We start from the raw sequence: 24,387 nt of genomic DNA, 5'->3' as shown, positions 1-24,387 counted from the left end.
ATACCAGATGGTGAAGCTATCAGAAGGATACAATGAGCACAAATCTTGAATAATACTGGTCACCATTTGGGTCACCAGCAGTAGCAGCAGCATTTCCCATGAGATTGGTGACCAATGCTTTCCCTGCTGTGACAGCACTTGCAGTTCTTAAGGCTAGCAGAAGTCCAACTAATGGGTGTTCACAATGGAAAATGGATGTTCACAATGGAAAAGTTCCAAATGCCCTACATAGTTTATATGTCTTGTGAGTCAATGCAGTGGACCAACTCAAAGCATCCATCAGAGTGCTGTCCTGACTCACAGAATGCATGTAATAAAAGGCTGATGCAGAGAAGCAGTAGTGATTTTCTTCTGCCTTGCTTGTTCAAATACAAAAAAATTGTGAGATTGTTAGTAATTATGTGGACCATCTGTCCTAAGAGGAATAATTTGAACACCTGAAGTGTATTCCAGAGCAATAAAGTCCATTATGTAATTGAAAATAATAGCAATGTGTCAAAAGTGCATAGACAATGATACAGTTGGTGTCCAAACTTGGTATGCCCGTGTGATGAAATGTCTAGCAGACCCTGGGAAAACAGAAAAGGAAAAAGGACTGTTGCAAAAGAGACACCTCAGTCCAGGGGAATGGAGAAGCATGAGATTCAGAGCAACTCCATTTTAATTACCCTAGGTATAAGTTGAACACAATAATTGCTTTGACAGCTTTTCAAGTTTCTGTTGTATTACCCTATTAGCAAAAAAGATATTTCCTGAGCTTGCCAGCCTCACAGGGCTTGACAGCCCAAGTGTGGAGAATCAAAGGTGTCACTCTGATGTCTGGGACAACTTCTATGACTTGGTGATGAGAGTCTTCCACCTACAGTATGTTGAAACAGGAAAAAACTCTGTATGCCATTCCTGGATACCCAGGTTTTCTGAATACTCATAATATTTTCTCAGAACCAAGGATACTGACTTAGGAAATACAGAAACTGCATGACAGCCATGCATTCTATCGTTAAATAAAAATTCTAGACAGGTGCACATGCCCATTTTGGAATGAAAGAGACCTTTGCCATCAAACTGCAAGTCCTCAGTCCAAACCCCAGATTCTCAAACCGCAGTTATGCATTGCAGCACAGAGCAATAGTCTGTTTTTGTTTTAATAATCAATAGAACAGCTAGCAGTGATCTACTGTTTCACAACATGGACTGCCTCAGCATGGAAAACTAATGATCTCTCACTCAGTGTCAGAAAAGTAAATCAAGAAAGAGGAAATTTTTGTCTAAAGGAAATACTGATACTTTGCTAGGCCAGCTTTAAAATGTCTGGTTCAAAGGGAAAGTGTAACAGAAGAGTAACGTTTTTATTCTATGTCACTCTTCTACAGGAGCCAAATACAAATATTGGGCATGAAACTGGGAAGCTCTGAGATTAAACAGGTTTAGTGGTGTGGGCTGAAACACTGACCCTAAAAGGAACAATCCTTGTCCTATATTTGACAGACTCTTGTAACTGCTTTTGAGCCACTGAGAAGGGCTTTGCCATGTAAAGAAGCAGTGGTGACAAAGGTCAGTGTTTGTCAGACATCACAGCTGAATCTTGCACCATCTGAAACACTAGATCCTGTATAGATTCCTCTAGCAGTTTTATTTATAAGCCAAGAATGAACCATCCAGATAAGTGATTTTGTTTTGGCCTTTATCTTCCAATGAGGCAAAGAATATCTAGTCCCCCACTTCAACATCCTGTGAGAAATAGAAGATGCAGAGACAATGAAGCAGAATTCTAATCATCCACCAAGGCTTAATTACATGGCTAGAATAATCATACCTCTGCCATCTTTAATTAAATCCACAACATGGGAGGTAGATGAAGGTGGGCATAAATCTGTCAATATGGAGGCAGATACTTCTAATGCAGTGACCATACCATAGCCTCTAAAGTCATGAGACAGAGATACATGATTGCCACAAACACCAGCAGCATAATGAATTTTATCTCTTGATGATACAGAGATGTTATTATACTGTACTGGTGTGAAGAGCTTATAGAAGAAGAAAGCTAAGAAGCCAGTGGTGCTTCTGGATGGAGGGGTTTATTAGATTTGGATGAGTGGACCAGGATGAAGATGTACTTCCGCATTCCAAAACAGCAAAATGCTGACAATAGCTTTGTTGCACTGAGTATCAGAAAGATAAAACAGAATCAAGGCTAGAAAAGACTTACCTTAGTTTACAGGAGATTATGTATGAGACCAATAATTTGTTTGACTTGGAAGGGGACTGACATCAAAAGTTTCCTTCATACTCTTATCCCCGTGTTCTTGGATTATCCAGTGTAGTCTACACAGGACTGCATTTAAAATGATTTGGAAGCTATAACTGGTACAGAATGCAGCAACCAAACTGCTGGCAAGTAGATCCAGCCATTGCAGAATAACACAAACTTTACAGTCACTGCACTGATTGCCAGTAAACTTCCAGATCCAATTCAAATTGCTGGCTGTTACCTATAATGATTCTTTTCTTTCCTCTTAACCAATTCTTATATTGATTAATGAAACATATATAGAATTATTAGCGATAGGAAATGGGATGGCAAATATACTGTCTAAATATTTGAAATAAATCCTGAATTTAAGAATAACATCATGAAACATGGAAACTTTTATTCATCTATATTCTAGTTTAAGACATGTATACTTCCTTTTACAATCCCTTTGTGTTGCTCCCTACTTCTTTAGCAAAAGCCAATTATACACTTTTAAAGCACTAGATACAAAAATGAGTATTATGTTTTTGTTTATCTCGCATTTGTTTGCATTTTAAAATACTTTGGTAATTACAGGTAGTCCTCGCTTAAAGACCCTAATTGGGACCAGCAATTCTGCCGCAAAGCGAAGCTGTCACTAAGTGGGAAATCATGTGACCACAACTGTGCTTTCCAGCTGGAAAGAGACAAGACTAGTCAGTTTCACACCTTTAGCTTTTGTTTGCCTCCTAATCACTCTGCCACCCTTTGGAATGCTCCAGTGCCTGCTTACTGTCTTGTACACAATGAAAGCCATGTGATCATGCATCAGCCTGGGGCTGGGAGCTGCAGACATGCTATGCAAACAGCTTACTCTCTTGAAATCCCTTTCTCTCCAACCTTTCTGCCCTGCAAGTAATGGGAGGAAAAAAGCAAGCGATTTCCATAGGAAATCTCTCCTTTGCCTGACACTTCTCCCCCTGCAGACAGAGAGATTGGAGAGAAAGAGATTTCAAGAAAGTAAGCTGTTTGCTCTTCTACACATCAAGAACAATGCAATCATGAGAGATTGCCTACAGAAACTGCTTGCTTTTTCCCCCCTCCCTCCCTTGCAGAGTGGAGAGATTGGAGAGAATGATTTCAAGAAAGTAAGCTCTTTACTCTTCTACACATCAAAAGCAATGCAATTGCACTGGCAGTGGGAAAGGGTCAGGCAAAGGAGAGATCGCTTGCTTTCTGGACTTCCAGGGGAGAAATGGTGTACTGAAGATAACCCTGCTAAAAGCGGAGCTGACTACCACAGCAGAATGAAGAGCCAGCAAGTAGACTGGCTCTTCATAATTCCTCTCCAGACAAGAAGACGACTTGAGATTGCCTACAAATGCTCCAGACAGTTGCTCCTTGTGAGGAGACTGCAAGACAGCTGTCTCTGGCAGGTTTAGAGATGAGGGAACAGCCATCTTGCTCAAACCTTGGTCAGCTCCTTTAAAGGAACACTGGATTCACATACTTCCTTTTCTAATCTCTTTAAGAAATTGCTTGTTAACTGCTTTTCAGCTATTAAGAACCTTTGGATTGACGAGTTTTACAACACCAGGTGAGCTTCCTTTAATCCTTAGTGAAAGGAGTTTTAAATACAAGTTTAAGGACTTGAAAAAAAAATTGGGGGGTGAATAAACAGCAAAAGGGTGGAAAGTTACAAATGGACTAAGGATCCAGATGGATTTGAAATAAGATTTTGGAATTAATTATAAGAAAATGCTTTTGTTTTGAATTCTTTAAAAAAAATTGATAGGCTGAGATTTTGAAGGTTGGGCATTAGAGGTAACCAGAAGAAACTAAAGATTACAATTAAAGGAGAAAAACACTTAAATTTGACTAATCCAGAATGAACAAAATATTTTAACACTGGACATATTGAAGAATATTTTTGAACAATGGACACAGAAGTTAATTTTAAGAGTGTCTGCCTCTATAGATAGACTGCGTTTAAAAGATATTATTGAAGAGGAACAAGCTTTACTGTTAGCAAAATCTGAGAGTTTCTGACTCTCCCCAATTAGGATTCAGTCCGGCAGAAGATCAGACACGAAAACACCAGCTGAGATTTTAAAGCTTTATTGAAAGCAGGCCAATAGAGTCAGCTGGGGTCTCCCCTCAAGGCAGAGAAGAACCCCGATCACACCCAAAGAAGATGATTTTTTATACATGTTTCTTACACAGAGACACAGCAATTAACAAACTGATTGGCTAAAATTGGCATAAATTTGGGATCCTCCTTATTATTGGGGGAAACTGATCTTCCTGATGATCTATTGGTTGCTAGTCAAAGTTTGGGGCACCCCCTTTGATCTTCTGATATTTATTGTTTCATGGAATGCAGAGGTATCGGCATAGCAGCTAGAGGGTGTTTTGAAGGCTAGCAGATTGGGGTCACTTCCTCCCATATCTTTATGGCCTCGACACTTAAGGAGACAGGATGTCTGCCCAATGTCTTTCAACAATAACAGAAATGAAGGAAATGTGTGAAGGTTCATGAACATCAGTTTCCTTGCCATCCCTTTGGCTTTCAAATGTAAGGAAATAAAGATGAGAGAAACTGAGAGCCCTTTTTCATAAGGTTTCATTACCTGACAAGATTGAGACTGATCTGAAAGCAGATTTAAAAATGACAGGCTACAAGTATGATATGGAAAAAGATGCTACACTGGACATGCAAAAGAAGCTGACTGATGTCTTAATAATTAAAAGGGATATACAAATAACAAACCAAAAGAGTGTCCTGGATTACTTTTTTATATTAGATTTACAAAAGAGGCTTGTTAAACCTTTGAAGAATTTTGTGAGAGGGACAAAGAAAAAATGAAAAGAAATCAAGTTCTAGGACATTATTTGAAGGGACTAAAGATCAAGATGGTTAAGTAAAAGGAAGGAATATAAAGCTGGTTTATTTGATCACGGTTAAAATAGCTATGTTGTTATCTCTGGGAACCCTTAATGGACTTCTGCTGACCAGGACTGAAGCAACAAGGCTTTGTTTATAGATAAGAGATGGGATATGGGAAGAAGGGATCATTTGTTGTATTTTAAAAGAAGGTGATAAATCACTAAAATTGTTTATACTTGTGATGAAAGGGAAGTCACTTCTTTATATATTTTCTTTTTCTTTACTATATTCTTATTTTTTCTTTCTTTTCTTTTTTCTTTTCTGCACCTATTTTTTAAATTCTTTTATTTTTAAAGTTTGTATGAGTTTTTAATCTTTGTAATTTAATTTTTAATAAAATTACTATTAAAAAAAAAGAAATCACTTGCTTTTTTTCTCGCCATCCTCCTCACAGAGCAGAGATTGGAGAGAAACAGATTTCAAGAGAGTACTGTAAGCTGTTTGCGTAGCATACCCGTGGCTCCAAATCCTGGGCTACCGGCGCAATTGCATTGCTTTCAATGTGTAAAAGAGCGAACGGCTTACTTTCTTGCAATTCCTCTCTCCAATCTCTCTGCTCTGCAAGGGGGGGGAAGAGAAAAGTACAGAAGAATGTGTACTGACTGTAATGGCAATCATGTGACTGAAGGACACTGCAAAGATTGTAAATGGTAATAAATGGGCCATAAAGTTTTTTTTCCAGCACCATCATAACTTCAAACAGTTGCTGAACAAATAGCTGGTAAGTGAGAACTACCTGTAGATGAGACACGAGATAATACTTTCCACTTTGTGGACACTGTCAATTTAATAAGCTTCATGCCAGAAGTAAGGCCAGGTTCAACTTAATTTTTTCACTTGTTTTTTCATCTTACCTGACTGCACTGTCTCATTATTGCTCTCAGTTTCTGATTTGAGTTTGGCTTGTAGAAGTGTGGAAGACAGGGTAGTAACCTGCCTTGGCACCAATGAGCTTCTGAATGCCAGAACCTGGCCATTTGTAGTCACTACCAGGTTGGCATTTGTTAATGTTATGGAAGGAGGTAGGTCTCCTGTAAGAAAGCCATAATAAAGGAGTGTTGGGATAAGTATATAAATAACTAGGAATATTATCTATCTTGGCATTCGCTTTGGGAACATAAACTACTACTGTTTTCTAGTTACAGCAGATTTCAGAGCACACTGCAAATTTTAAACATTAAAAGCATGAAAACAAAATCTAAAGAAAACATTAAAGCAACCTTGCAGTAACACTATAGTATTTCACACAGGCTAAGCTACAGTGGAGTTCTGTGATAATTATTTTCTTATGCTGATAAACAGTGGGTAGTCCCCGATTTATGATGGCAATTGGGACTGGAATTGCTGTCACTAAGTGACACGGTCATAAAGCGTGACATCACATGACCATGCCGCTCAGTGACAGATCCAGTTGTCGTCATTAAGCAAGGACTTCATGTGACCATGACTTCCAACCTCATGCTGACTTCCCCATTGACTTTGCTTGTGGGAAGCCAGTAAGGGATGTAGGAAATCATGATCTTGTGACCATGGGGATGCTGCGACAAGGACTGGTTGTAACTACCATTCATTCAGCTCCATCATAAGTTTGAATGGTCGCTGAATGAATGGTTGTGAAGCGAGGACCACCTGTACCTTACTTCTTTTTAATACTGAAGTTGTAATTGTGTAATACAGCAATGCATTCTAGACATGAGATACACTGTGTTCAGGAATATCCTATGGTTAAAAACTTAATGCTTTCTTTGTATGAAGATCAATTATACCCGTGTCTCTTTAGCCTACCTGTGACATGGTTTCCTTTCCTGGAAAGTATCAATGGTTTTGTACGTTGATTGGATAAAACCACTGGTTTCACCTCTCTAAGGACAGAACTGGGACCATTTTCCACCGAAGGACTAGTAGTTTCCATAGTTTCAATCATCTTCATAGATTCTGTTTGTTCATTCTGCTTTCTTTTTTGAGCTGCTATTGCTTTCTGTTTAGCATAAATGTATTCTAACTTCTTCAAGACTACTTCTTGTGTCTTTCCTAGAGATGAAAGTATAGTCAGGTTTCTCTCTGTTCCACGCTTACAGAAGTCTATTTTATTTTTAATCCCACCATTTTTATATATAACTCAAGATGGTGAACATACTTAATATTCCTGCCTCCTATTTTCCCCACAACAACAACATCCCTGTGAGGTGAGCTGGGCTGAGAGAGAGTGACTGGTCCAGTGTCACCCAGCTGGCTTTTGTGCCTAAGGCAGACCCAGAACTCACTGTCTCCTGGTTTCTGGGCCAGCATCTTAACCACTACACCAAACTGGCTCTTAGTTATATAATATTACTGCATTACATAACCAAATCATTTCATTAAATATTATGGTCCTAGCTCCATTTCCTAATTCCTTGAAGGTCTTCCTCTCTCCCCATCACGAGCCTGGCAGCTTCCAGCTTCTATCTTAGGACCATTCATGTATTTGACAATCTACACTTTAGATGTAGCATGTAACTCTTGCATTCCCCACCACCTGAAACGATTCCAGTGATTCACTATCCTAGGAGCCAATTCAGATTTTATTCTGCTCATTCCCACTGACATCTCACCTGAAAGTGCAGATACTTTACGAATCAAGGTGTCCTGCTTGCGCAACAATAAGTTCTTTTGTCCTGTGAGTTTGTCTGCTTGATCAGTTAGACCCTGGATCTCTTCAAACGCCTGAAAAAAAAAGTATTATTTTATAAAAGTAATACTTACTAGAATTGAAAACAGGCATGGCATTGCTTAACTTCCAGTCTCCAATAAGTTTAATCAGATGCTGCCACCTAGTTAATCTAGACTGATCTCAAAACATTAAGCAGAATTGAATCCTGGTTAGTACTTGGATGGGAGCCCAACAGGGAATACCAGGACTATAAACTAGATTGGGAAGTTTAAAGAATGTATTGGAAAAAGACAATGCACTATTTCCATGAAAATTACAGATGTGTCCATAAAGTCACCAGCAATGAGCCTACCTTGAAAAAGACTTGAAATAGACTATTATTTCACTGGAGCTGGACAGCCAATAAATTTAAATAAATAAATAAATAAACAAACAAACAAACAAATATTAAGCACAGCAATAAGTAAGCTTATTATCAATTATTAAGCAAGATTTTTCATCTTTTTTTAATATTTAAAACCAATTCTGTCCAGTATTTTTACTTGGCACTATTAAATAAAATACTAACTTGTTTTAAGATGAAGCACTTGGAAACTTTGGGAAAAGTGTGCAATCCTAATGTTGTTTTCAATTTTTCAAACAGTCCCCTCATTTCTTTTCGACGGCGACGTTCGTTTGCTGTATGTGTTTGTCGATAGTTAGCAAAGGCCTCCTCTTCATTCTTTAACTTTTTGTTTGAAAACTCAGACTGCTATGAAAAGACAAAATAATCTGCTCTTGTGAACAGTTTAAAATACAACACAGCACAACCCTGTTCTGATAATTATAACTAAACAACGTATGGCACAGATGCATCCTGCAGCCATCAGGCTTTAAAAATTCTTTCTGGATCATAAAAACTGGGGTTATCTCAAATCTGCAGCTGACTGGAAATAAGACTGTTTCTCTATTCCTACGGACACTCTTGGTCTGGGGGAGAGGGTCAGGGCTTTAGGAGAATGGCTCCTGTTTCCCTGTTACTGCTTGTGAGCTGAATGGGAAACCTCCACGGGCTGGGTCTGTGGACTGAGATTTCCAATGCCTGTTCTGTAACAACTAGCACCGTGAACCATCTCCTTTCTGCTGTGCTGCTTAAGCACGTACTTCAGCCTGGCCAGTTATACACAGGGGAAGAAAAAAATGCTGCCAAGGTTATATTCCCACATGATTATCAGCAGAAAAATATACACAAATAAGGCAAAATATCATGGAAAGGATGTTAGCATGATACAAGTTAGTTAACTGCTAGCATCACATTTTATTCTATCCTTAGAAATAGCTGATAATAAATTAGTGAATCTATAGACTGAGAATACACATTACTAAATAAATCCAGAAGAATGAGCATGAATCTACCTTATAACGTTTGGTCGTCATCTTATTAGAATGGTTACGAACAAAGTGCCTGATAGACAAAAAAAACCAGTTTTAGTTCCTGGATTTATACTCTGGTATTATCTGAAACTAAATGAAGAATTAAAAATATAAAACATACAATGGAAAATAAACTTTGAAAACACAGTAAGTCCAATCAGTCTAAAACTGAGTTGCCAAAAACAGTTTATCTCCTCACAAGGATAAGCATGAGATAGAATGAGACAAGGACTGGAGCAAAGGAGGAAAATGAGTATGGCTGAGTTATTGTCCACTGCAGTTATACTCTTCAGGATCACCTTTCAGAATTAAGAGCAATCTTGTGATGCTCCTGGAATCAGAAAGTGGTGTTGAATGACTTCTGTTCTACTCCCTGATAACAAAATGGTGTTCCCCTGCGGTTCTGGTTTATCTCCGATGCTTTTGAACAACTACATTAAAGTGCTGAAAGAGGTTATTTGGTGTTATAGTATCATCATTACCCAGATTATATATATATTTTACGCCCTTCTTTCATCTAATCCATCTGAAGTCATTGGATGCTGTGATTTGTATGTGGGTAGATATGAGTCAAGAAACCAATAAGCAATCCAGATATACTATCTTTTTACTGGCAAAAATCTACCCAATTCAGTTGTGATCAATCTGTCTGACGGGTGAGGTGTGCATCTTGAAGTGTTTTTGAATCAATCATTTTACTGGAGATTAGGAACATCTTATTTCAGTTTTCAATATACTATTTGCTGTTCTTTATGGATAGTAATAGCCTGATAACTGTTATCTATTCTCTGGTAATCACCAGAACAGATTACTATATTCCTCTTCTGATAACAATTTGAAATTTCATCTAGTCCAAAATAAAAATGCTTAGCCACTAGCTGATACTGGATAGTGTAATAAAATGATGCCAGTGCTTCAGCAACTACCCTGGAATATAATCTGTTTCCAAACTCAGTTTGAAGTGTTAGAGTGGAACTTTTAAGAGCCCTAAATTATTTGGAGGCAAAGTTTCTAAAATACATTTTCTCATATATGAAGCTACTTATACCCTTTAGTCATTTTCAAAAGGCCTTCCCTGAATGCATTCCCCTGAAGTAATTAATTAGACTGCCGTAACCAAAAGGACACTTTGAGTTTGATACCCTGTCTATGGAAGGTCCTCCACAAGAAGGCCTTCTTTGTACCATATCATTCTTTCTTTTATCTCCAGGCAAAAACATCCTGCATTTTAAGATTTAGATCCAACTTTGATGCTCTCAAGCTTTTTAAATATTTTATATTCTGTTTCCTGCACTTAGTGTTGCATTTTGTTTATTTTTATTCTTTTTATGTAATCTGCAGAGATAACCCTTTTGTTTGCATGTGCAAATTAAATCTTACCACATGCATTAAATAAGCTTCAAACCTTTTTCTTTTAAACCCAAATGTATTTTTAAAACAACATGGAAGATTTTTTCTTATTATTAATGCTCAGCCAGATAAGTAAAACTGTATTTGGACAAGCAATTACACAACAAAAGCCTGAGACTTTGCAAATACAAAATTACAAAAAAAAAAAAAAAGTACAATTCAGGTTTTTAAAAGAATATGCTTACAACTGTTTGGACAATAAGGCATGGGCAGCCGTAGCCTTCAAGCGAGCAATATTAACTTTTTCTGAAAGTTCCTCCACAGTCTCAATGTCCACATTCTCCTCAGCTTCACTGGATTCACTTTCATTCTGTAACCAAGTAATGAAACACAGTAAATTCTATCAAGAGGTTCCAGTCATGCAACCTGTTTAATAACAATTAGAATAAGAATCTATATTTTCAATAATTAACATAATTCTCAACAAATCTCTAATATATACTGAACAGTTAAAGCTATATGTCATTTTAAAAAAAAAAAATAGAAATAACAATGATATCAAACAGCCAAGACTTGAATAACTGAAGATCTAATGAACAGACTCATTTGCAGTTCCAACACAACTATCACAGGATTCACCTTGATGTTCTGCTGTATTTTAGCGTCAGGCAGTCTGTCAGAGTACTGGTGGAATATACATATATCCAAGAGATTACAATGTTGAAAAGACAATTTAAAGGGAAAAAAGTGAATAATGAATGTAGCTTAATAAAGAAATTCAAAATATTTAAGCTAGTTAGAAATAGTAAGTCAGGGAAACACTGATAAATGGTTTTATATTAATTTATTTAATTTTAAAGTTTATATCTCACCCATTCCCTTTATTGCTTTGTGTTAGAAATAAAAATATGCTAAAGCATCCATAAAACCAATTAAAAATATAACAAGAAACTTTAATTCCCCCAGTTTCACAAGACTGGGAGGGGGCTGAAGCTTACAGGCACTGTTTCTCAGTGCAATTAACTATCCTATAAAACAGTCATCTATTGGAAATCACACTGGCCCCCATTTGTACTGGCTTTTCTTCACCTTCTAAAATCTGAATTCTTTTGGAAAGCCCAGGGAGGATGAAGTTATTCCATCAGTTTATTACTGTTGTTGCTGCTTAATTTTATTATTTTAATTATATTATGGGTATTTTAGTTTTACTGTATTATTGATTGCCCTGTATCTACTGTTAATTTTTAAGAACATGCCCCCCCCTTCCGCTTCTCTGGATATAGGCGTAGGACAGTTCATCTTCTCAGTTCTGCCCTGCATCAAAGAATCCTTCTACTAGTGGGATGTTCATCAAATTTCCTTGGGATAGTTCCAAGATCAACTGTTGAGACACAAAGTAACACCTGTTGGGAGTACCTCTGCCTTCCAAACTGCATCAAAACTACTTTCTGTCCATCAGCGACAAGTCTTCCACATGGACCCTGATTCCCTCTGCCCTGTAACTTGCAATTTGTTTCTGCAATATTTTCTGGAGAAAGTAGAGCAAGTTATGTTGTCTTCTTCTATATGCATCCAAATGGAAACCTTTTGTGGACTTTGCTCAGAGCAATAGTTTAATCCTTTACAGCATCATGTCTATTATATTTTGGCTTTTCTCCCCAACTTGAAATTGCTGAGTTTGGCTCTTTCTTCAATAAAGGTGTATCTTACTGCCAAGGAAGAGCAAGAGTTTTGTGCTGAGAGTGTGTTTTTCCAGCCCATTAAGTGTTTAATGAAAGTTTGACCTGGCATCCAACTTCTTTTCCATTTCTGGCATAGGACCTTTTCCATTCCTTTCTGTATGTTAACACTGAAATCTTTTGAGCTGCTGGCTACTACCCCAGTTCACCTTTCATGGAAGGCTGACTTTTTCACAGCCCTCAGGTAGGTTCCTGGGCTGGAGAACTATGTGATTTATGAAGAGACTCTCCCTTGTATTTCATATGGATGTGGTATTTGTTCATCTGGATACTTTTTTCTATAGTCAGTTTCTTCTTTTCACTTTAATAACATAATATTGCCTACCTGTTGTTTTCCCCAAGCCCTCAGTTCTATTGAAAACACTGCTTCATTCACTGAGTCTCTGTTATACTCTTGCCTTTCATCTCAATGATGTGACACCATCTCACCATATTTTCAAGGCCTATTTAATGGCTGTGGATGTTCCCTCTGCATTTTTTTAATGCATAGTCGCAACCAACAAATTTCACCCACCATTACTGTTCTTGAATGGCTGTGCTCTCCCAGTGATTGTACTATATGGCTTTTAATTGTTTTTAACGTTTGTATGGTCTGTATGGCTGTTTTATTTTTTGATTTTCTGGTACTGTTTATGTTTATGTTGTAAGCCACCCAGAGAAATGAATGTATTGGATGGCTCTATAAATCAAATAAATAAATAAAGTGCTCTATTCTCTTTTGCCACCTAATGACAGACCTTTCTCCAGATAGAAACCCATTAAACATCCATGTGTGAATTAGAGAAATCACAATGAAAAACTGATTACTTGCATCTGTTTGCAGTTCTTGACACCTGTAAATTCTTGCAACTCAGCCTCCTAGCTCATTTGGTCTCTGTTCCTTCAGATCCTGTGTTCCTCTTAGAAATGTAATGGTTCAGTGAGAGCTGCATAATGTGGGGTTCCTGACAAACTTTCTGTAAGCTCCTGAAAGTTCTGAACAGGGCTATATATAGAATCATGAATTGAACAGACCACAAAATATTAAATAAAGTCAAGAACTACTGGTAGATTTGAATGATCTGCAGTAGGCCAGCAACAATTTCAGATTTCCAACCTTCTAACAACAGCAATGCTTAAAAGACTTATCTCTTTTAAATCAGGATACAGAAAAAGAAAGCTTAAGGGAAGAATGGAATTGCATTTTTGTATGGAGGAATTTCAAATGGTCCTAGTGTGAATTATGTTATGTTCAACATATGTTTGCTTCTCTAACAGGATATTCAATGTCTATCTCTAGTTAATGAGTTCAGATTTCTAGTAAAAAACAATTAGAATGACTTAAAAATCAATATTCTGCCCATCCCTGCTATAAAAAATTCATAGTATATTAAGGAAGGCTACTTTCACTTAGCTACCTGTTTGGCGGTCAGGTTTTATTACAGAATTTTAAACAATTCATGAATTCTTTGGTAGATAAAGGATGTAAGATACAGAAATGAAACTATTTCTCTTATTAGCTGTCCCTATCACTTTGGCCTCACCTACTGGCAACCATAAACATGATCCCCAAAAGGCTCCTCCTTGCTTGCTAGAGAAGCTATTTCAGGAAAGTAACTGTTCCAGGAGCTCTCATGATGGTGGAAAGCACCCGAGGCAAAAGGGAAACATCAACAACCTTTCCAAAGATGTTTCAAAGTCAAGAATGAAAGGATTTCAATCCTGGCAATTCAAGACAGCATTCATGTACCAGCCTTAGGCATTTCAGCAAGACATGTATGTATTGGGGGGTGGGGGTGGAATTAATAATAGTAATAATTTTGAGGAAGATATTAATCAAGGTTGACTGCATCTCCATCTCATCCATACATAATCAGCCATCTATTTTTGGGTGGTTAAATCTAATTATATGAATTAAATAAATCTAATTATATGAACAAAAATAAATACAACTACAACGATCACTTTAGAAACACAGTGGAAAGAATACTGCAATATTTGAAACTAAATCTTCTGTTTTTGAGAGCTATATGACATTTTCAAATATCTAGCATCATTTTTATTGATGCCCTGTTAATTAGACAGTTATCAGATTAGTTCTATATTTTTGAATCTATGATTTTTTTTAAATTTAAAGACTTGGATACTTACCAATGTTTCAACATTCATTGTATCCTCACTTTGATATCCAAATACTTCATCAATCATCTCATCAGCAGATTCCTCTGTTTTTTCATCTTTTTCTGTATCATCCCGAGTAATATCAATAATAGGTGAGGAATTTTTTCTATGACTCTTGGTTTTCCATATATTTTGTTCTATGGATTTTGTTAATTTCTCTGCAAGTTCATCATCATCCATGTTGATTTTGTTTTGCACAACTAAGGATTGTCTGGATATTTTGTCCCAAGTTCTACTAATCTTTTGCTCATCTTTCTTATTTTGATTATCTTCCTGAATATCTTTAATATTTTTTTCATAGCTAGAAGAGCTAGAGTTACTTTGAAAACCAGTATTTCTTTCATGCAAATTTTCATAAGCACTATCCATGTATTCATTTCCTAATGCATTATTTTTATTTTTTCCAATAGTGATCTTGGCCTTCTCACTTTCTTCTTCTTCTTTGTCCTTTTCTTTAGTCACAAAGCCACACTTTTCCTTCATGTTCTGTCTTGGTAATTCTGGATCTTCATTTTTCCATGGATCTAGAGGAGGTTTAGTCTTTTTTTGCAGCTTTTCAGTATTATTCAGGTTTCTTTTGTGTTTACCCCATGGTTTCCACCAGGACTGTTCAATAATCAATCCTGCTTCTGTATCTAATGGTGTCTGTTCAGCTTTTTTTGATTCAGTAACTGGATTTTGCATTGACCTTTCTTCTAATATATCATGGGCAAGAACTGCAACTTCATTATATACACCCTTAGAATAATATGAAACTTTATCTAAGGGGTGTTCAGCATCTTTGTCTTGATTGTTTTTCTTAACCAATGCTACATTTTCCTCACATTTTTGCTTCTCACTGGTATAGGAGTGGTCTGATTGTATATTAGCCTGTAACATGAGAGCACAACTTGGTAACTTCTTCAACATTTCAGCATCCTTTTCAACTGTATCTGATATATTCCTGTTATGTGTTATCTCTTCAGTATGGAAGTCTGGGTTATGTGATGGTAGCTTGTTTTCTTTCAATTTAGTGATTTCTGACTCAATAATTTCTGCTGCTTGTGAACATATCAAATTTTCTTCTAACTTATTGGCACTGACCTCATTTTTCTTATGTGAAATCTTAATCTCGAGAGATGCAACTTTCTTGGCAATGGAACTTGGAACATTCTTCTGCCCTGGAAACTGAAGCAAAGCAAAACTGCCTGACTGTAGAGATATTAGATTATTTATATTGCTTTGTAGCCCACTGGTGCTACATCTTATTTTAGACTGGGAACTTGTTTGATTGGAATTGTTTTTTATTCCAGAAGGAGAAATTCTCAGAGTCAAAGTACCAGTTGGGGACATAGGACCTGAAGAATTAACAGGTGTTGCTTGAGTGACTGAAGCAGGATGGACAGCTGTAGTTCTAATGTCCTGTAATGTCCAATTCATGACAGGGGATTCAGGAGCAGCAGAAGTGCCCTCAATGACAGGAGACATAGGTATTTTAGAAGGGGACATAGGCAACAGAGAATTAGTAGCAATAGGTGACACAGTCAAAACTGACGGAGACTTATTGGTAGGGGAAACAGGCATAGAAGAGGGTAGGGATGATGAAATTGCAGCAGTAGAAGGTACAAGTGTAGTAGAAGAGGTCATGGGCAACAAAGGAATGTCAGTAGTAGAGGCCATGGACAAAAGTGAAGATGTTTCAGCAGCAGGGGATATGGATAAAGCATTAGAGGACATGGAAAGCATTAAAGAGGACTCAGAGGTAGGAGTTTCTGATAATACTGCAGTGGTTGTGCTGGTGAATGTCCCAGACAAAACAGAAGTGTTATCTGTAAGTGAGGGTGCAGACAAAACTGAAGGAGATGTGGACAGAATTGAAGTTGTTGGGGTAGTGGAGGTCACAGATGAAACAGCAGAAGCTTGACATACAGATGTTTCAGGAAGCTTAGAAGGTCCAGGCAACCGGATTCCTACCACAGAGCCTGCAACAAAAAAATTTTTTAAAAGTTCCTTGCTAAATAATTATTTCCCCCCAACATAAATATTCTTTTTTTTTTTAAATGCACTAACAAATCCAAGGCAGAAACAAACAAACCCCCCTCAGAACCTTTCCTACAACTTTAAATGTTTTAAGTGGTCATTTGTACATTCACACAAATAGACATTGTACTTGCAGAGACTATTGTTTGAAATGGTCCTTCCTGAACTGCTTTTCACAGAAAGTGAACCCAACCTCCCTAAGCATTCTCAATGTAGTGCCTCTTGGCTTTACCTCAATTCCTTAAACCAGAGATTCCCAAACTATCTTGGTTCATGACACCTTTAATGTCTCAGTAATTTTTTCATGGCACCCCTAGGCCAAAACTGTGGGTTACCTTGAGCTAGTAGTTCACTCAGTGTCTGACAGATTTCCTGTATTGCTGTATTTCCCTTAAAAATTTAAAATATTACGTAGCACCCCTGTGCACAGTTTGGGAACCATGGCCTTAAACTATGGCAGATATCCTTAATGGTAGACAAAGTACACTGACTGACAGGGAATAATTCAGTTCAAAGAAAACTGGAGAAAATTGCCTAGCTATAAAACATACCTCTTAAGAACTTGCATTTAATCTATAGTGCTGGACAAACGTAGCTGACTGAGTCCACTTTGCCAAATGACAATTATTTATATATTAGACTTTTAAACTGTTAAAATTTTGTGACTCTCAGCAGTCAACAGAAATAAAACAATACTATATTGACTAAAATAGTGAAATCCTTAAAAACATCACTAAAACAGTATCCCTGTAATAGTTAACATCTTGATGACTCTCTTAATATAAATTAAGAGTGTCATTCTGAGGAAGGCAGTAGATGTTGCCACAGCTCAAACAGAAGAACCACCAACTTAGTTTGGCTATTGTAAATTAGTAAGTATATTCATGAAGAAAATGGTTTCTACCACTCAGTGAGCAACAGGAAAGTATGTCATATGAGTGTTAGCATCTTTCTGAAGAACTCCATACATTCAAGCTAGAAAGCCAATGTATAGAAGTATCTAAAGGAGTAGAAAGAAAGAAGAAAATATTCTGGCTGATTGGAGCAGTGATACAATTCTGGGCGAAAAAGGAAACATTCGACTGCAACTGCATATACTGGAATAATCACTGGAGATACTCTTTTGGGTGGCATTGGAGAAAACAACCTTCTAGATGGTAGTGACTCAATTATTAGAATGCTCTTCTCTAGAAGATGTATTTGGCACTTACTTTCATAACTTTAAAATGGTTTACAGCTATTATTGAATTCTCCCAGGATGATTTATACTACTTAACCTGCCAAAATGTCCTTTCAAATCTCATGACCCCTGAGCATGGCACTTATACAAAAAGATCAATTTTCTTTTTGTTTAGAAAGTTATCATGTTAATTTTTTTTTTTTTGCATTAATGCAACTTACTTTAAAGAGTATATTTACCTTCTAGTAACAAAAAATGTACCATATTTTTCTGACAATAAGACGCCCCCATGTACAAGACCCCCACTTTTCCAACCCAAAATTAAGAAATCAATATTTTAAAGAGAGTGCAGAACACATTTTTATTTAGTAATTAGTTAACATTTACCTGATACACTCAGTGGGAGGAGGTCCAAACCGTCTCTCTGCAGCATTATTTCCAGGTTCTTTTGCATAACTGATTACATTCAAGCACGAGTGAAACTGCCGATAGCTTGTCTCTGCAAACAGCCTTCCTCTAACTGGTTTGTTCAGCATCAGCTGACGTCAGTTACATCAGGCTCGTGATTGGAGGAAGTCTGTTTGGGAGACAAGCTATTTCACTCGTGACTGGAGGCTAGCAATAGGAGGAAGCCTCTCTGCAGAAACAAAGTATGGGCAGTTTTGCAACCACGTGATTCTCGGCTGACTTCCTTGAATAAGACGCCCTTCAATTTTTAGGGTAAGGATTTTAGAAAAAAGTATTGTCTTATAGTCGGAAAAATACAGTAAGTATTGAAAGGGGAAAAACATTCCTAGAAGTTCAGGTATCAGTTAATCAAAACTAAACTTGCCAATCTAGGTAGTGGGCAGAATCCAGCAAAGCCTGGGGAAAATCAAACTCCAGACAACACAGCAGGAGCGAGGAGATTTTTCTGTCTCTCAGGTGAACTTTAAAAAAAAGGAGGAGGCAGCTTCATTTTGCCTTTGTTGTTTTGCCTCCCATTACAGGGAGGTATCTGGTTTCCCAATTTGGCTCCTGCCTGTTAAGAACTGCTCCTTAATCTAGAGAAGGATCGGAGAATCAGAAGGAAATAGCCATCTAAGGAAATATAGAGCTCGAGTCCTTTTGATTATTTATATTACAGATCAATCCAAGCTATCTTTAGTCCTATTTTATTCTATCTGTACTGCAAACATGCCTAGGTATATACTTAAGCCTAGAAGACTAGCTGTGAGTTAAAAAGCCTTCAGGACCTATCACTTTTCTTTCTCCCATTGTTTTCAATTCTCAGCTTCTTAACCTTAGCCTACATAATACACAACTTGAATCTTTTTCCAAAATCTCATTCTGACAGAGAATTTAGCCTACGATGCATCCTAGTCTCTCTGCCAGCTATACAACGGGAAAAAAATGAGAGGAGGTCCCACTTGCCTCCTTTTGAGGAAAAAATCCAGAGAGCAAATTTCTCTGTAAAGAACAATGTTGGCAGTGACCAGACAGATCACCCTACCTCCAAGATAATGCAACAATAGGGATTGTGGGGGAAGGATTTAGGGACAAAAATTGAAGGACTCCAGGAGGACCAACCCAACCACATCCCTGTGCACACGTACATAAGCATATGTCCATTAGTATTTATTTTAATATACTAAAACTAGATGCACAATTATAGCAGGATATACTGTTTTAGAATTATTTGCACAATCTCATAAAAATAATAACAAAATATTTGCTGTATTCTGTACCTGGATTACGGAGCATTATGGGCTGTAAACTGGGCTGTGATCCTGCAGGTTGAAGTTGATGCAAGGGAACAAGTTGAATAATCTGGCCATTCGGGTGTCGGTAGAGATTAACAGCACCTGGATGCCTCAAAGGTTGTAAAATCATTCTTTTGCCATGAGCAACTTGCATATTTTGTGAAGGTCGCAAAGTAGGAGAACCCTGATGTACTGGAATCAAAAGTAATCGTGTACCCGTACGATTCTCTGCTCCATGAGGCAAACCTGGAGGACTTGTAGCACCTGTAGTATTAGGAAAGAACACTCTACTTAACCAATTCTTATTACATAACAAGATCTGCAGACTATTATACAAAATTGAGATGCAAACTTTTGCTGTCACCAGTGCTTCCCAAAATGGGTGAAGAAAAAATTTTGGGTTCCTTTTTGCTTCTGTGGGGAATTAAAGGGACAAGAAAGGTTTCATGTCTTTATTCCCTCTACTGATGAAGAAAGAATCTACAACTGGAAGAGAATTCATTATTACAATCCCCAAAATGTATAAAGCTGAATAATATTACAGTAATAGTAATAATAGTAAGACCCAGGCATTACTGTTATAGAAAAGGAGATGCAGTTCATTGATGTGGCAATACCTGGAGACAACAGAATTGATGAAAAACAACAGAGAAAATATCAAAATATTATGATTTACAAATTGAGACCGAAACATTATGGAGGAAAAAAATCAATTTTCATACCAATTATAATTGGTGCAATACTAAAAGGGTTCACCAAGTATTTAGAAATTTTAAACTTCACCCTAGTTTTGCAGACTACCGTGCTTGGAACAGCACATAGGTTATGGCAATATGTCCATGTGTCCTTGGCTAGGACCTGGTAACAACAACAACAACGAAAATTAGAGCCAATATGGTGTAGTGGTCAAAGGCGCTGAACTGGGAATTCTAGTCCTGCCTTTGACACAAAGCCAGCTAGGTGATTTTGCACCAGTCATTCTCTCTCTCCACCCTACGAAGAAGGCAATGACAAACATTCCCAAAAGTTTCCAAGAAAATTGAACAGACATGAGTCTTCAAGACTGACTTGAAGGCACGTGCGTGCGTGCACGCACACACACACACACCCTTTTCTCTTTTGGAGCACAGACCTCGTCATGCCACACAAAATCTAACGTGGCCCTCAAACTGAGTGAAACTCCTCAAATAAACAGATTGCAATTATAAAGTAAAGAACTTTCTGAAGAGCAAAATTGGGCTGGGCTGAACAGAATAGAAACACTTAATGGAAATTAAGTAATAACAATTGAGCTCTCTTCTGACAGATCAGCCAACACAGGAGAACTCAACAGAAGGTGCACTCTACAGCAGAGGCGTCAGACACATGGGCCATGTGCAGCCCATAACACTCCCAAGTGCGGCCCAAACCAGCTTAAAATGGAATTGGGTAATAATTAAGAAAATAAAATTACAACAAAACATATATATTACTAAGCAATACTACATTTAGTCACCAATCAGCAAAACTCTGGGCTCACAACTCATGAGGACTCCTGCAGAAGTTCACTGCCTGAGCTTAATTGCAGCAGCAAAGATTGCTTGGTGCTGCCCCAGCACAGGCTGAGCAGGAGCACCACGTGCAGGAGTTCCCTCTCAGTCTGCGCTGCTGCAGTTACGCTCAGGCAGGGTTAGGGTTAGGGTTAGGGTCAGGCAGCGAGCTTGTGCCTCTTCCCCAGGCAGCAGGCAGGCAGGCAGCCTTGCGCTGGTAGCCGACTGGCTCCAGACCTCAGAGCCTCCACTGCATGAAGGACCACCTCTCCCCAAAACAGGTTGAATTCATTTCTCTCCTCCCTTCAAAAAAGGTTGAATTAATATCTGCTGAGTTCGGGCTGCGCAAGGTCCATGTCCATTAACTTTATAAAAAAATTCATTCATCATTTTTAAATTAATAATTAAAGTTTAAATAAGTTCAGAATACATCCAGAAGAGGAGGAAAGAATGGGGAAAAAATGGAAGAGAGCAGGTGATTAAAATGCTTTTTGTATAATGCTTATTTTTATTTCATTACAATATCAAATTCGGAAAGAAAGTTATATGTTTACAAAATATTGCAGTTATACACTAGTCAGTTATCAGTGACTAGTGAGTTTATATTATAATCTGTAAGCATGTACAGTTGTGTGGAAAAGAAAGTACACCCTCTTTGAGTTCTATGGTTTTACATATCAGGACATAATAAAAATCATCTGGTCCTTAGCAGTTCTCAAAAGTAGGCAAATGCAACCTCAGATGAACAACAACACATGACATATTTATTTTACAAAAAGAAAGCCAAAATGGAGAAGCCATGTGTGAAAAACTAAGCCTTACTGCTTCCATAGGTATGAAGAGGCTAAGTAGCAGCCAGGTGTTGCTAATCAAATGCCCTTGATCAACTGATCATCAGCAAGTGTGACTACCTCTAGTCACAAGCCAAAGTTTTAGGAGTTTGCTGGTCTTGAGCACTGAGGTGTGTGTTAACACAATGCCAAAGAGTAAAGACATCAGCAATGATCTTAGAGAAGCAATTGTTGCTGCCTATCAATCTGGGATGGGTTATCAGGCCATTTCTAAACAATTTAAAGTCCATCATTCTACAGTGAGGAAGATGATTCACAAGTGGAAAACATTCAGGACAGTTGCCAATCTTTCCAGGAGTGGACGTCCCAGCAAATTCACCCCAAGGTCAGACCGTGCAATGCTCAGAGAAATTGCAAAAAATCCAAGAGTTATATTTCAGACTCTACAGGCCTCAGTTACCATGTTAAATGTTAAAGTTCATGACAGTACAATTAGACAAAGACTGAACAAGTATGGTTTGTTTGGAAGGGTTGCCAGGAGAAAGCCTCTTCTCTCTAAAAAGAACATGGCAGCACGGCTTAGGTTTGCAAAGTTGCATCTGAAAAAATCACAAGACTTCTGGAACACTGTCTTTTGGACAGATGAGACCATCTGTCATTGGCCATCATGCACAGTGCCATGTTTGGTGAAAACCAAACACAGCATATCAGCACAAACATCTCATACCAACCATCAAGCACAGTGGTGGAGGGGTGATGATTTGGGTTTTGCAGCCCAGGACCTGGGCACCTTGCAGTCATTGAGTTGACCATGAACTCCTCTGTATACCAAAGTATTCTAGAGTCAAATGGGAGGCCATCTGTCTGACAGCTAAAGCTTGGCTGACATTGGGTCATGCAACAGGACAATGATCCCAAGCACACTAGCAAATCTACAACAGAATGGCTGAAAAAGAAAAGAATCAAGGTGTTGCAATGGCCCAGTCAAAGTCCAGACCTCGATCTGATTGAAATGCTGTGGCGGGACCTCAAGAGAGCTGTGCATAAACAAATGCCCGCAAACCTCAATGAACTGAAGCAATGTTGTAAAGAAGAGTGAGCCAAAATTCCTCCACAATGATGTGAGACACTGATAAAGTCATACAGAAAATGATTACTTCAAGTTATTGCTGCTAAAGGAGGTTCTATAAGCTATTGAATCATAAGGAGTACTTAGTTTTTCACACATGGCTTCTCCATTTCGACTTTATTTTTGTAAAATAAATGATGACCTGGTGTAATATGTCATGTGTTGTTGTTCATCTGAGGTTGTATTTACCTACTTTTGAGAACTGCTAAGGACCAGATGATTTTTATGTCCTGATACGTAAAACCATAGAACTCAAAGAGGATGTACTTTCTCTTCACACAATTGTATGTTTGGTGCAGTGGTTAAGGTGTAGAAACCAGGAGGTGGTGAGTTCTAGGCCTGCCTTGCGCACAAAAGCAACTGGGTGACCTTGGGGCAGTCACTTTTCTCACTCCTAAGGAGAACGAACTGCCAAGTTACTTCTGAAAAATGCTGCCAAGAGAAGCGCAGGGATAGTGCAAGTGCCAAGAAAAGCCAAGAGTTCAAAAGTCTTGGAGGAATAACTTTCAAGCATGTATGTGACATCCTATTATACTTTATATTGTCTACATACTTTAACTAAGAAATATGTAAATATTTTAGCATGTCACTATTACAGGTATTTGCAATTTACGCATATTCTTGTATTGTGGTGCAGAAATTTCTACTTCGTTTGGTGAACATTTTTTTTTTCAACATACGGGGTGTCAGAAATAAGAGGGAGCAATGCAGGGAGGTGATTAAGTGGGAGTAGGAGGTGTGGAGGTGGTCTGCGTGATAATATGGCAATAGGCTCCAAGGAAGCTCAAAGTGGAATATGTGTATGTGTGTGCATGTGTATTGTATACACACAAATATAAATACACAAAAATATTGAAAACAAATTGTTAAATTTGTAATGTTTTTAATGTTTTAGTTGTATCTAGTTCCTATCTGATTGTTGTGTTGATGCATTAAAAAAAAATAAAAAATGTGTGGTTTTCAAAGTCAACATGTGGCCCACAGGGATCCTTATGTATTGTTTAGTGGCCCCCATTTCTATTTGAATTTGACACCACTGTTCTACAGAACTGAAGAAATTCTGTCCACCTTTTTAATCAATCAGGTGATCAGCCTCAACATCTGGTATGCAGAAAATAAGACCCCCTACTCATGGCAAATTCTCAGCAGAAACAATAGTTGGAAAATTACATTTTTTACAGCATTCCCAGTTAATGGATGGAAATGTAGTTACTTCCCTCTTTCTCCCAGCCACTCTGCTTAAGATCACTGGAAAGGAGATGAATGTAGTATGGATATACATTTGTGTCAATCTACATGGGAAAAAAATTTACACTAATATATTCAATATTCTGAGAACCTCCAGATTTTGTTGGTTTCTAATTCTATTTAGTCCCAGCCACGTAGCCCATGATCACTAAATAAAATTTGCTTCTTCTAGCCTGACAGTTCCTGTTTTCTATACCACAGAAGTCTTTATATTAACCTGTTACCATGGGACTCATACTCAAAGAATGGAGCAA

At 37.8% G+C, this 24,387-nt stretch overlaps 1 protein-coding gene across 6 annotated transcripts in view; it reads right to left on the bottom strand.

Moving 5' to 3' along the window:
* The window catches only part of MGA (MAX dimerization protein MGA), a 97,020-nt gene that overhangs the window by 7,304 nt on the left and 65,329 nt on the right, over positions 1-24,387 (bottom strand). For 4 of the 6 annotated variants that reach the window (XM_088145486.1, XM_088145488.1, XM_088145492.1 and 1 more), the window contains 8 exons: positions 19,422-19,700; positions 14,466-16,456; positions 10,842-10,966; positions 9,229-9,277; positions 8,402-8,584; positions 7,775-7,886; positions 6,969-7,214; positions 6,038-6,214 (listed from right to left, as the gene is read on the bottom strand). In XM_088145486.1, the coding sequence (XP_088001612.1) occupies positions 6,038-6,214; positions 6,969-7,214; positions 7,775-7,886; positions 8,402-8,584; positions 9,229-9,277; positions 10,842-10,966; positions 14,466-16,456; positions 19,422-19,700 (3,162 nt within the window). The remainder of the gene's footprint in view (positions 1-6,037; positions 6,215-6,968; positions 7,215-7,774; positions 7,887-8,401; positions 8,585-9,228; positions 9,278-10,841; positions 10,967-14,465; positions 16,457-19,421; positions 19,701-24,387) is intronic. The other 2 variants (XM_088145489.1, XM_088145490.1) reach the window with 1 other exon arrangement.

The sequence above is a fragment of the Python bivittatus genome, unplaced genomic scaffold, assembly GCF_059951505.1.
Source record: "Python bivittatus isolate LINGU-HERP-01145 unplaced genomic scaffold, Pbiv_v1 ctg000480_np1212, whole genome shotgun sequence".
Taxonomy (NCBI): Eukaryota; Metazoa; Chordata; class Lepidosauria; order Squamata; family Pythonidae; genus Python; species Python bivittatus.
The sequence above is the reverse complement of the archived record's forward strand: the minus strand, read 5'-3'. Positions and strand labels throughout refer to the sequence as shown.